This window comes from Bombyx mori, chromosome 11, assembly GCF_030269925.1.
Source record: "Bombyx mori chromosome 11, ASM3026992v2".
Lineage (NCBI taxonomy): Eukaryota > Metazoa > Arthropoda > Insecta > Lepidoptera > Bombycidae > Bombyx > Bombyx mori.
This window is the reverse complement of record NC_085117.1, coordinates 14,791,634-14,805,707: the sequence shown is the minus strand read 5'-3', so window position 1 is coordinate 14,805,707 and position 14,074 is coordinate 14,791,634. Positions and strand designations below refer to the sequence as shown.

General features: G+C 36.5%; 1 protein-coding gene across 1 annotated transcript; it reads left to right on the top strand.

Annotated features, from left to right (window-relative positions):
* Positions 1–2,118: 2,118 nt before the first annotated feature.
* LOC105842926 (uncharacterized) lies at positions 2,119–13,935 on the top strand. The gene is made up of 5 exons (XM_038013863.2): positions 2,119–2,646; positions 11,059–11,452; positions 11,726–11,882; positions 12,096–12,253; positions 12,354–13,935. The coding sequence occupies exons 1-5, from the start codon at positions 2,580–2,582 to the stop codon at positions 13,933–13,935; spliced, it is 2,358 nt and encodes a 785-aa protein (XP_037869791.1). The 5' UTR covers positions 2,119–2,579.
* Positions 13,936–14,074: the final 139 nt, after the last annotated feature.

Here is a 14,074-nt window from a genome sequence, read left to right as displayed (position 1 = left end):
AATTTAGCCCTCAATAATTCCCTTGTGTCCGTGCTATACATTCTAAGACTATCCCTCTACAACAGAATGACAATCGAACCAAGAAATAATACAGCATCTTAGATTTAGCTTCATGAAGGATATCCGTTTTTAACATTAGGGGCTTTTAGAAACTAGATCAATTAAGGTAATGATTAAAGCATGGTATGATAACCATTACAAACCCTTTCCTCGACTTCGTGATGTGAATATGAAGCAACTTTCCATTAAGTTCAAATGGAGACTGCGTGGACTGAGTAATCCATTTGAGAGTAATACTGTTACGGTACCTACATAATAATTAGATAATAGATTTTCTCTTTCTACATTTACATAAATAAATCTACACGTAGACTTGTCGGTCTAAAAATTTAAAAGAGGCCAATTCTCATTCAAAACACAACCAGTGTTTGTAAAATGTGTTTAATCCATTAATTTGTTAGTATAAACATAACAAATTAGTATTGATTGTACTGGAATCTATATATTAATACGCGAAGCAAAAACTTTGTATCCCTTTTTACGAAATTTGCGCGGACGGAGGAGTATGAAATTTTCCACACTTATAGAGAATATAGAGAAGAAGTGCACAATGCTAATATTTTTTTAAAATAATGCATAAAAGATACATTAAATCAATAAAGAAAACATTACACACACTACATACCATGTATTTGACGCACACACGCATGCATACTATTTATTGTCAAACTTTTGTTCTTGACGTCTGTGGTCAAATTGAAAATAGATTAAATATTGTTTGTCTTTGTTAATATTTTTTATAGTGTAGCCTTGGCGAAATTTGTGATTATAGAAGTATAAAATACAATCATAATAGTGTACAAACTTACAATTCCAATTAATTATAGTCGAATTTCGACTACTGCGGGACTAATTAAAATACATATATCGTAATGCAATGGGCAAGCCTAAGATGTTCAAGTGGATTGTTTCGGTTGTATAATAAAATCGATAGTTTGGTTTTATGATTGAACATAGCAATTTAATCAGGCGGCGGCTCAAATATGGCCTCTGACATCGTTGATCACATTTTCGACTACACCATCAGGTGTGACAAATAATCATCTGCTTTCGAAGGCAACCAAAAAAGTGACAAACCATGGCTACAAGATCTTGCATCGAGACTCTGGTCAATTGTGGAGGTTCCAACATACTTAAACAATCTAACTTGTGTTACGATGAGCTAGTGGATAAGCAATTATTGAGTAGGTATTAGCAGTAGATAATCATGCACACGATTACAATTTTGAATGAAATTATTTCCAGTTAAAAAAAACTACTGGTCGGAATTGTTTGACATAAAAACAGTTTTAGAAGAAAGAAAATACAGAAAAAGACTAATTTTATTTTAACGGTGATACATAAACTATTTTCTCCAAATAGGCTTAATTTAAAGAAATAATCAAAATAATTTTCCGTTATTACATGTTAATTGATGTAGAAACATAGTTTATATATAGAAAAATCGATGCTATGAACTGATACACCATTTTTTCCCTACCTAAGCTGATGGTCTTGAGAGACAATTTCAGAGCTGATACTCCATTCGTAAAGACCATAATTCCGTAACGTATTATTTTCGTATAATTCTTATCTGTTGGTTGATAACAGTTCGGTAGCTTTTGTCTATATGGCGTTCAGAGAGATAACCGTGATTGAGAATTATGATATTTAGTGATAAAATGTACTTACCTATTATTTAATTCACTAACTAACGTCCTTAATTTTATATAATTACTTATAAGCTCCCTTGATGGTACCAACAGCATTAACTTGCAGGGTATTAATGGTATCACGTGAGAATTTTGACGTTACCCAGTGCCCTAAAATGCAAATAGTCACAAAATAAAAAATACACGCTTCGTTGTAAAAGAAGCAGAGACGCAGTACGGTCTTTTGTTTGTCGGTAACACGTTGTCTTCACCATTTTGCAAGCCAAACCAAACTTCATTGTGAATATAGCTAAAAAATCAATAACTTCTCTAATTTATGTAACCGTTGATTACCTACAAAAACTTCAAAGAATGTGGGATATCTGAAATAACAGTAATTTCGATCACTCCTTACGACGCCTCTGCTTTCTTGCAAACATGTGAAACAAACGTTACTATGACTACAGTATCGACCGGCGGCTTTTCCGGCGCTTTCCCCTGAAATATTCGCGTGACGTTGACTGAAACGGACCACCGAAGAAGTCTAGACCACTGTTGCAATTGTTGGACTATTCGCCTCTGAGTTACGTTGCGCGTCAAAGTGTGTGATTACACGACTTACTGATATGCTTGAATTCCGTTAGTTTGAATACATAATCGATTGTTATTGTGGTAATAGAGTCGCGGAGGTGATGGTCCAGCAATCGTGGACAATGAGTGCACATGCGAAGCGAACCGAAACGGGTAGCCGGTAGCGCGCAAACGTCCATTTTTAAAAGCACTACGAAGTACTCATTAGCCGGTGCACCGTGACTGAACTGCGCTTGGAAGAAACGCAATGTGTGTGCAATACGAGACGTTAGAAAGTGTAATGTATAGTGCTGTGCGATGCTGTCAGTAAGCAAACCGACGTCGTTAGTCGAACAGAAGAAGCAACAGTGGGCGCGGGAAAAAGGTGTGTACCTTCTGCGTGTTGCGTGTAGTCCGTGATCGTGTTAGTAGCAGGGTTCTAGGGACGCAAACTGACGGACAATAACTTGGCTTCAAATATTTTGTCCAAAAACCCTTTTTTGTTTCGTCGAGAAATAAATCACACTTCTGCACATCTCGCATACTTCCAAGGACATTGAAAATTTTAAATTAGAAAAACGGTATGTACGATTTTAGCTGCTTTTTTTTTAAAATAGTGTTATTAATTTTTTAATGAGACAAATGTGAAACAAACAAATAAAAAACGAACGATCGACAACCAACCGCCTTCGACTATGATTTTATAATGTATGTATACTTAGAGTACCAAATATCAAAATAAAATAAATGTGTGTTATAATAAAATAAAAGTGTAAAAACCAAAACAAAGTTAATTAGATGAACGTGATGAATTTCGTGAAAAATTACGTTTAAGATTCCATTACAGAAATAGATAAAAGTCAAACTAATAAAAGCGTATTAATATACTGATTACAACCGGTAATTGAATCCACATTCAGTTGTACAGTGTTAGGGTCACTAACCACTAATCCAATGAAGCGTTCAACGATCTGATTCCAATAATATTTGTCTCAATCCCACTTTCGGAGATAAGTTCGTTAAATAGCTTAGTGTCATGCAAGTGGAACCAACACGGTCTCTAATGCGTGAGTAATCATTAAAACTAGTACGAATTTGGTTACATTTATGTACCATCAGCACGCCATGTAATTAAAAAACGCGGTCAGTAAGTATGGGTCACCTTAATCTTAAAGGCCTTAATGTTTTCTATTCTAAATGGTTTAAAGTAAAAAAAAATATTAACTAATTAATGCTCGTCATCTACGACTGTACTCAGAAGTGACCGAAAAAGGGTTGCGTTCCAAAATGTAATAATAGCTTTTAATAGCGTTCATTTAATTCATAATACAAAATTAGATAGTGTAGGGACTAAACTACTAAAGTCGCAACAAGAATATGCTAGTAGCCCAAAAAACATTTATGCTTATTTGTCCTTTTAATAAGTTCATTTTCCGTGAACCGTAATATAACCCTGGCAGCCTAGCCGGCCCACGTTACGTCGAGGTCGTAGGTTCCGCACATCAGTTGTTTTTTAATTATGTTACATTTAAATAAACATTCCTAAGTAAAATAGTTTATTTTTCATTATGTCTTTTTTTTCTGGTATCGTGTTGAGAATGACTGACACCAACATTCTGTTGTCGTTTTCGATGCCAACCAAACCTATGTATGCGCATTAAAATATTTTATATTAGTCTATTGTATCCATAACATACGAAAATTCGAAAAAAAGTTTCTCTGTTCATCAAAAATGCCGAAAACGCGTGTGACGTACTCTTGCCCGGTGTAAGCCTTTTCTTTCCATTGGGTTTTCACGAAATATAAACGTACCTAGCGTATTTTCTTTTCGCTTACCTATTACTAGTGCAATATCGGAGGGCTATGCTAGCGATTCCGAACGCATAGGCGAGCTCACGAGGCTCAGCCTAGGAGACTCTGCTAGCATCTGCCCTGACAACGGCAAATGTGAATAACCTAGTAAATTAATTTTATTTTTACTTTAACTTAACGCAGTACCTTATATTTCTTTCGGTTTCAGTAACTGTCCCCTCCCTTTATTCGTCTACAATAAAAAAACGTAATATATATTTTAGTACTTGGTTTTCAGGGCCAAAATTTATCAATAAACACTTATTCCATAGTACGTTCTTGTTTTAAATATAAATTTTTCAATCTCCAAATTCAAGTTCACCTAGCATGAAATACAACTCAAAGCGGGTATTTTCTAATTCGAAGAAACACACAAACTTGACTTGGACTCATTATGACTAATGTCTTAATGAGCTATTATTTCAGAAATCGATATCCACAATTAACTGTCAAACGTTCGACAATCAAACTGTCCGCTTAAAATGAACTCTCCTACGTTTTATTTAAAATCGGTTAATAAATGAATTATACATAACAATGGTATAAGTACTTAATGATAAAATGTTTTAAGTAGGGACACAATTTCACTTTCTTGATTTATTCGTAATTTAATTTAAAAAATCTTCACATACCTTTAAACGTAATTACCAACCGCTCGCAATTGTGAAAACTAATTAAAACTTATACTTTCACTGCTTACTGGACATTAGAACAGAACAGGGATTAAGAGATTTTTCGATCATGAACCGTGACATCGATAGCCAGAGAATATTAAGCCACGGAAATATACACAAAACTGTCTTATGTTTTGCATTCCGGTGAACCGACGCTAATAAGAAGATACGGGAATGCAACCCTAACCACCACAAGCTACCACTTGCCCACCATCCATTCGTACCTAAAAATCATAATAATACCATATTAATTAACTTAACCCTCCCGTTACTTCCTATCCTGATTTGCAAATGCAATTCGCGAGGAGGGCTGACATTAGCCTGCAAAGCCTGCAAATTACAACATTGATACTTATCTTATTATTCTTGAACATCACCAGAGCGGCCGCAGTCATTCTGTTATCTTTCCGGACTGCGTGTTGATTTTCGACACGAGTCTCTCGTAGAATACTTAAGCTAAGTAATATCCATTCTTGTAGAGAAGAAGAAAAAATTGCAATACAGAAAAGAAGAATATTATTATATAAAATGCTGTAGAAATCTATCTAGCACTAATTTTTTTTTAGTTTTGTAGATTTCTATGTAATTGACGCGATTAAAAAAAACAGTCCCGTCACAATTCAAAGACAAATGAAATCTAACAAATCAACCGTTACAGTTTCCTCTTTCACTTTTATCGATAATAAACAAAAGAACAATAAATAATTGTTAGTTAGAAGCCTTACAAAGCCTTTCGGAACTAACAAATGTAAATGTCTATGAATGGTCAAAAAACTCTCAAGGGCGTGAAAAGAATATAACGACCCTTGTCCTTAATGGATTTCCAAATAACATTCATGGGTATGACCGGCAGACAGGCATATGTTGTCATGACGACATTACATTAACGCTCCGAACTTTTATTGGAATTCCAATTTGTTTATTGATTGCCTATACAAAACAGGTAGCACGAATATTTTTAGTAGTACGCCAAGTGCTAAATCTTTTATCAAATTTTCACAATATTCATGGTATAATATCAACTTTATGATATTTGAGGACGCAGCGACTGTAAGCTGTAACTATTAACTACTTTTATATATTATATTCACTATGTCAACCGATTTTTCTTATTTATTACATAGCTCCTAAAAGCAAGGCAAGAAAGTACCTAAAATGAATTTAAATCTTGAGGGATCTGTGATTATGGTCGAATTTCACGTGTATGTATGTGATTGAATTATTACCAACAGATAAGTACATGAAACTTGAGTAGGTATTTAAGTTCTAAAATACCTTCGTGATTCAGATTTTACTTCGCTTACTTCTCGAAGTATAAGAGAGCTATCTACATTTGTACATTATATGCAGTTTTTGCGGTACGCAGCGGCTTGGCACTGCCCCTGGCATTGCTGAAGTCCATGGGCGACGGTAACCACTCACCATCAGGTGGGCCGTATACTCGTCTGCCTAAAAGGGCAATTTGTTTTTTTTTATTGGTATGCTTTAGATTAGAGGAACTTAACAAGAGTCCGTCCGACAGTTAATCGGCAGATACGGGTAAGTAAGACTTGGCCTCCTCTAGCTTCTATAACAGACGGTGACAATACATCTTAGTAACCCGCTCGAGTGCAAACGTACAGCCATTTATTCTGCCGCGAAGCAGTTGCACGTTCCGATTCGAAAATTAGTTTTTTTATCCCTACCTATGCTGATAGCCTTGAGAGGCTATATCAGCTTCTCCTTGGCGTGTAGGCGAGCTCACGGGGCTCAAACCGGGTGTGTTGCTAACACTGGCCCTAGCAAGAGCAGAGCTGCGCACAATCTACCACCGGATCGGAACCGCGAGAATTAGGATTATCGTAGCAGCTATGACTTCAATTTCATGTCTCAAAATGGGCGATCACGCGTTTATATATCTGCAGGGTCTTGTTATTGTCTGTCTATATCTTCTATATATCAATTCTCATTCTCGAATCCATGTCTGTTGATAATTAAACCCCATAATTACAGGTTACGTTACGCATTAAATAGGTAAGTTATCGCAACATTAAATAATACAGCTACTACGTTCACTCGTTATTTTAGAGCTGTGTGATTGCGCGCACGAGAGCGTAACCAAACTAACCACTGCTGCTGCTTACTTTACGCGATGATATTTCTAATTCATAATTAAACTAGATGTGCCCGGTGGAAATTTGTTATAAAAATAAATGTAAAACATACAATTTTTTTTTATTGCTTAGATCTATGGGTGGACGAGCTCACAGCCCACCTGGTGCTAAGCGGCTACGGGAGCCCACAGACATCTACAACGTAAATGCGCCACCCACCTTGAGATATAAGTTCTAAGGTCTCAAGTATAGTTACAACGGCTGCCCCACTTTTCAATCCGAAACGCACTACTGCTTCACGGCTGAAATAGGCGGGGTAGTGGTACCTACCCGCGCGGACTCACAAGAGGTCCTGCCACCAGTAAAAGTTACTAGTTGAACATTAACTTTTTTTTCCTACCTAAGCTGATGGTCTAGAGAGACCATGTCAACGTTACCGGGCTAGTAGGTGAGCTCACGTGGCTCAAACCTGACGATGTTGCTATCACGAACGCTAGCAAGAGCCGTGCTTCACAGAATTTACCACCGGATCGGAAACGCGACCCACTGAGAGGAGGGTTTTTCCGGCAAGAAACTCAGTGGGCAAACATTATCATCTGCGTTTTGTCAGAATGAAATAGTCTGTATTGATCTAAAAAAAAATTACCAACGTATGATTGATAAGCTGTCAAGGCTTTAATAAACAAGAATTCCAGATGACCGCGACTGTTCTGCCAAGAGAAACCGACTATGATGATGATGATTGATAAGTGTCGCAATTAGCTTGTAATATATGCGAGTTATCCCTTTGTGCAGTTTTCATTTTGTTTCGGTTCGAGAAAAGGTAGTCGACAACAGAAGTTATCTCCCTTCAAACATACCATCTGAATCGGTTGTCATGTCATTTTGGACCTAAGCTTGAACAAACAAACAGAGAGATAAAATAAAAAAATGCGTGTTCGATTTAGCAAATATTCTTGGGACATTAAAAAAAAATAAAAATAAAAAAAATCAAGACGGACACTTCCATTGAAGTTATTTGTTTAGAATTGTTTTCAACTGTGTAACAACCGGACAATCTCTTTATTTGAAACATATCCGTTACAGTCCGAGTTGCATTTTTATTTCGCAATAACTTAAATTACTTTTATTTATTTATATTATATTAAGTATACAAACATGTCAACTCTTCAGGTTTCTGACACTTAAAAGGAAAAAAAAGAAACCCTTTGTCACTTTGTTATCGGTTTGTGTCTGTCTGTCCGAATTATAATTTGCACTAAATTATAATTACTGGTGGTAGGGGGTCTTGTGAGCCCGCACGGCTACATACCACCAACTGCCTTTTCTGCCGCGATATAAAACATGTTATAAGGCAGATCTCGGCACACTAGGCTCCGGTAACCACTTAACACCAGGTCCCGTTTAAGTATTAAAAAAGACTTCCGACCGTTTTTTCTCAACGACGGGTACAGGAATTTGTACTAAATACTGGTTTATGGCGAAAAAAAGGCAGACTTATAAATTTTCTCACTCAACTCAATAAAGATGAATAAAATCATGATATTCGGCAAGAAGCATGTCAGGAGGACATATATTTAACTCAGATATACATATGTACACATATCATTAAACTAGGAGGCCGCCCCGCACTCGTTTTTTTATCATGTGAAAACCCCTACCTATGTTGAGAGGTGCAGGCGTCTAATAATTGTGTGAGTGTATTAGTAGCACCTACTAGTAACTTGCACAGACAGTGAATCTTGTGGATAAGGACGTGACCCGGGTCAAGGGTTTAGTTGGCGGCGGGCACGATAAGAAAGTTATCGTGTCGCGTCATTCTAGTAGCTTTCCGATTCTGATTTCGTACACAAATGAGTACAAACTCTTTTTTTGGGTCTCATTTGTGGATGAAACCAGGATTATAAAATTTTACTAATGTAGGGTGCATTCTATTTATATTGTGTATAACATTTAGATAGACAGACAAGCTGACTGCAAACTATTTGGGGTATAGACACTACAAACTACTACTTTCCGATCTACGGATCGGTTTTAAGTTCACCAAGCACCGGTAACAGTTAGACAAACAACCTAGCTTATAGACACAACCCTCCGAGTTTCTCGCTGGATCTTCTCAGCGGGGCGCGATTCCGATCCGAAGGTAGATTCAACTAGGTACTGCTCCTGCTAGCATTGTTAGTAAATTCTCTCAGGTTGAACTCATGAGCTCACCTACTCGTCCCGTGTAGCTGAAGAAGCCCTTTAGGCTACCAGCAATGAAGTAAAAACATAAAAAAACTTATTTATTGAATACTTAAAACTTATTACGCAAATTTTATACAGTACTCTGAGTTAAAACATCAGTATCCTTAATCAGGTTTGAGCCCCGTGAGCTCACCTGGTCGAGGCTACGCTGAAATGGTCACTCAAGACCATCAGATAAGTTAGAAAAAAAATGTCCTTAAAGAACTTACATTATTCAACCTTGCTCCACAGTCCACATGACATATATTAGACTAGCCGTACACGCCCGCTTCGCTGCGCATTTAAAATTAACATTATTATTTATTGTCATTATTATTAGGGAGTCCAACACCCATATAAATATTAGCCTATCCATTAAGTACGTGTATTTTCTACATGGATACCAAGTTTCAAGTCAATCGGATGTATGATTCAGTAGTTGTAACGGAACATCCGTAAAAACCACTGTAGATTTATATATGTATAAGTATATAGATGAGACCAGCGCCGCGACCCAAATGACCCGAAGGGTACCATTACAAGCTGGTAGTTTCTAGATAGACTAGAATAATGATGAAACAAAAAATGTTTCCCTTTCAATGCTGAAAAGTTGTAGTATTTCACTCTGCTAGAAATTCAATATAGTCATGTTCAACGGCCTAATAGTTCAGTCATTGTCAACAATGACAACCAAGTACACAACTTCTAGCAAACAATATAAACGATAAAACGCCGAATTGCGACACATTCAGTTATTTTAAAATTTTGCTTACTTCCCTACCTACTTGTTATAATACATACTTCTTACTGAAATGACAATAAAGTACCTACCTACTATCCCAACATAAACTGAAACACACTCCTCTATAGATATATAACTTCACTGGCTTTATCATCTATTTGCGTTATCAGAAACCATTTCAATACACCCTGTAGAGGGCTCAAGATGGATTAGTAAAGAAACTTAAAGTACGTTCAGAGTATTTACTAGATGCTAACAATGGGCTTTCAGTTAACAGTGTCCCCAAATATGTTTGTTTATTAGTAGATGACGGTTGAAAAGTCCCGATACCAAATCATGTCAGTAGGAAATCGCCGGACTTCCGCCCTCCACTGGGAATAGAGGGCGGAGCATGTCAGAGTCGAACTGACTAAAGCCCCCTGTCGCTCAACAACCAACGTCCAAACCTCGCATGAGACAGCCCATCTAGATGGCGCCGGTTAGAGTGAGCTATCCTACGGAATACCCCGCTGGACCAGAACCAGCGTGGGTCGAGGATAGCCGGCCTTCCATCACCCGGATGCTCTTGCGTAAAACGCGTGCAGAGCAACCAAATCATGCTCAGGATAAAAATGAGATGAAAAGTGTAATTCAGAAATTAAATGCACTAAGGACGTAAGTACTCTTTATCTGTGTTAGAGAAATACTAAAACTAATATGACGTGGCCGAAATCGTGCATACCAACGTGAACCCGAACGGCTTGTTTAATGCCTTGTGCACGTGAAGTTCTGACAATTTTTGCTTGTTGGATACGAACAAGAATAACATAAAAGACTATTTTTATTCTGAACAGGGCAAAAAACAACGTAAAAAAGAATTCATAAAGAGTAAAAGCACATAATATAGTTGTTTTATTAGCACCGCTTCGCAATATTATAAAAACAAAAAAGGAATTTATTCTGAGTAACATAAAAATAAAACAGTAAAATACACAATGACGTGTATCGCGTTCTTAAAACATTTCCCCGCAAGAATTATTGATATAACTTAAAAAAAAGCCCTTGCCTACAAAGGAAGCATATGATTTTATTGTACGGGACATATTGATTAAGATCAATCTGTCTACGACCGTTGTTATGGAAGGTACTTGTCGTCTAACGTCGTCCTATATTCCAAATCAATTCTTTTCTGAGATAGCAAAATTATTTTGTGTATTTTGTTTTTATTTCAGAGGAAATGTCACATCTTTACCTGCCCTGGGGCTCAGGTGAAAGATATACGAATCGATTGCAAGTCCGTAATCAATTCGCAAGCACATTAGAATTACACAAACAATCTTCATACGAATATCCTGAACCAGTTCAACGACAAAGAAGTCCAAGTCTACCTCCAATACATCACATCGACGATGAGAAAAAATTGAAAGATGAAAAAAAAATAAACATTCTTAATCGCAACATTCCGAGTGCTAAGAGATTTTCGTTTTATGACGAAGATGGCGAAGGAGATACTTCAGGATATGGGAGCGAAACTATAAACCACATGAATAGGAATAATAACGATGCGGTACATGATATAAACCGAAATCCTGTTGTAGCCTGGCAACAAACGACTAACGACGACAGGTAGGTATCCTAGTAACTGTTAACAATATGAAACTTTTGGCTATATACTATGTATTCACATTTGTTTTATTAACTACCTTCATAACTTAGTAAATAGACGATTAATTTCCACCCTCCTCCGTGATTTTATAATTTCAATACGGCTTAGATAGATTAAGTACTAAAATTATTTTAATAAATCGAAGTAACGAACTGGGGCCCAAACATTAATACTTTGTGTAGTAAGTGTTATAATATCCCGAAATAAGCTGCAATAAAAACATTCAATTTTAGGAAGAAAACATCAAATACCGGACCAGGTACAAATGAGACACCGTGGTCAGCTCGTAGTCCGAGGACTGCAGAAGAAGGCCGTCTGCGATGGGGAGACCGCGGTGTCGCCACAGGACGACTTTGGGAACCAACTGCACCAAACGCTCGGTTACCACAAGTTAGAACGGCTAAGATTTTCTGACATTCTTTGTTATTTCTATATGCAATTTATTTAAAGACACCTATTTTGTATAAAGAGCCTTATCATAAGATTTAAAAAGAAAAGCAACATGCGAAGAATATTATTTTGCATTTTAATTTAACTATATTTTTTACATTTGAAACAATACATAGCTAACAGGTTAGTTCATAAATTTTTTTATTCACGCAGATGCCCAATCAAAAGAAAGGAACTCCATCATGGGTCGAACGAGGTTTGAACATGATTGAAAATTCGTCTGAAGTACTTATTATAGATCAAAGAAGTTCAAGTAATAGCACAGGACTTGACTGTGATAGATCATCATGTCATGGCAGCGATGAGGGAAGGTAGATATTTTTTCAATAGGTAACAAAGCACAGCGTTCGTATTTTGTGTGTATGTTCTATCTACATATGTATATATAATATAATATATCGTTAATTTCAGAACTTTTTTGAGAGGACAAAACGTTCCTTTAGAACCTGAAGTTAAAGCTCAGCGTGAAAGCAAACGCATCAAAGCTTTAGAACTACAAACAGCTATTTTGAACCAGTTAGAAGAAAGAGAAAAATGTCGCCAAGAAGAAAAAGAGAGGAAACTTAAAGAAGAAAAATTAGAGGAGTTGCGAATGCTCAGGCAGCAAGAACAAGATCGAAATAGACTAGAGGAAGAAAAAAGGAGACACGAAGAAAAACAATTAATGGAGCAAAAAAAGCTTGAAGCTTTAAAGAAAGCTCTCGATGACGCCGAAAAGAAGGCTAAGCAAGAAAAAGAAAAAAGGTTTACTAATATAAGGAAAATGTTTAGTATAAATGCCGATAGTGAAAAAAAAGATAACTGTATAGAGGCAACAACTGCTGAAACACCATCTCAATGTACAGCTGAGCCAATAAGCCCTTCTAGAACTAATAGAACATACGACGCGCAATCAACCAAAAGCCCAAAAAGAGATTGTGCTTCTCATCAAGCCTCGGGATTCAACTCTCCAAGGTCGGCTGCTCCAGGAAACTTCAACTTATTCATACATAATATGCCTCCTCCTCTAGCTTTATCCGAAAATCAATTCAATATAGTGCCGATAGCCATTAATAGCTGTTCGGACCTAATTGGAACACAAACAAATGGTATACAATTAGCTGTTTTAGTGCCACACAACTTAGCTCAAAATATTTACGGTATGCCAATAACAAATATAAATGATTTATCTGAGGCTCATAAAGTCTTAACACCAAATAAATATCGCTTAATCAAAAAAGATGCATGCACCCAAACCGAAGCGAGTGTATTTCGATGTACATCAGAGACGATGGTGACACTGGATGATCTTGAAAGAAATATAGATAAAGACTATGCTAACATTGACGAAAACGCACCACAAGACAGTCACCAAAGTACATTGAAAAAAGATCGAAGATTTCGTTCAGAAGAAAGATACAAAAAAGAATTAGATAGTCGCCCAAAGTGGGGCGTGAATAGGCCCGCGGCTCAGTACAAAAAACAAAGCGAAAAGGATCCATTTTACAGCCAAAAGAGAAAGGTTCGCCAGAAATACAGGCCTCAACTACGGCAATATTTATCACAATCCAGTGAAGATAGCCGTTCACCGAGTCCCCCAAACAGATCTGATAAAAACTTAATAAATAGTAACAAGCGATTCTCTTTAAGTCAATCATATTGGAGAAACAAGAGAACACAAGAATCAACAAAAAGCAACACGATGGAGTCAATGAGCAATTTGCAATTAGAATACAATCAAATAGATCAAATAACTGCAAATGAATTATCTGAGAGTAAAAAATCTCCTAAAATATCACCAACAAAAAGATTAACTTTATCACAAAAATTTATAAATGACAAGTATGGTAATAGAAAATTGTGGGTTGAGGATATTGACGATAGAAATGCGAAGTCTAACCTATTTAATACCGAAAACAGAAAAAGAATTATAGACCAAATAAATAATGCAAAACGACATTTCTTAGAAAGGAACGAAGAACAAGAAAACTATGTCGTAAATGCAAAATTTTAAATCATCGACTAAGTATAAAATAGCATAATTTAATACTAGTGGTGTAGTTTAAAATTAACTTATTGAGTTATCCATGCATTCCATGCAATCATAAATATATATCTTTATTTATATCGCTATCGATTCAACCGTTTCTAAG

What these genes read in the sequence shown, in the direction of transcription:
- LOC105842926 (XM_038013863.2), top strand. Translation starts at nt 2,580, where the DNA reads ATGCTGTCAGTAAGCAAACCGACGTCGTTAGTCGAACAGAAGAAGCAA. An exon ending in ACAGTGGGCGCGGGAAAAAG is followed by an intron (nt 2,647 to 11,058) that starts GTGTGTACCTTC and finishes TTTTTATTTCAG; the next exon opens with AGGAAATGTCACATCTTTAC. An exon ending in CATGGCAGCGATGAGGGAAG is followed by an intron (nt 12,254 to 12,353) that starts GTAGATATTTTT and finishes CGTTAATTTCAG; the next exon opens with AACTTTTTTGAGAGGACAAA.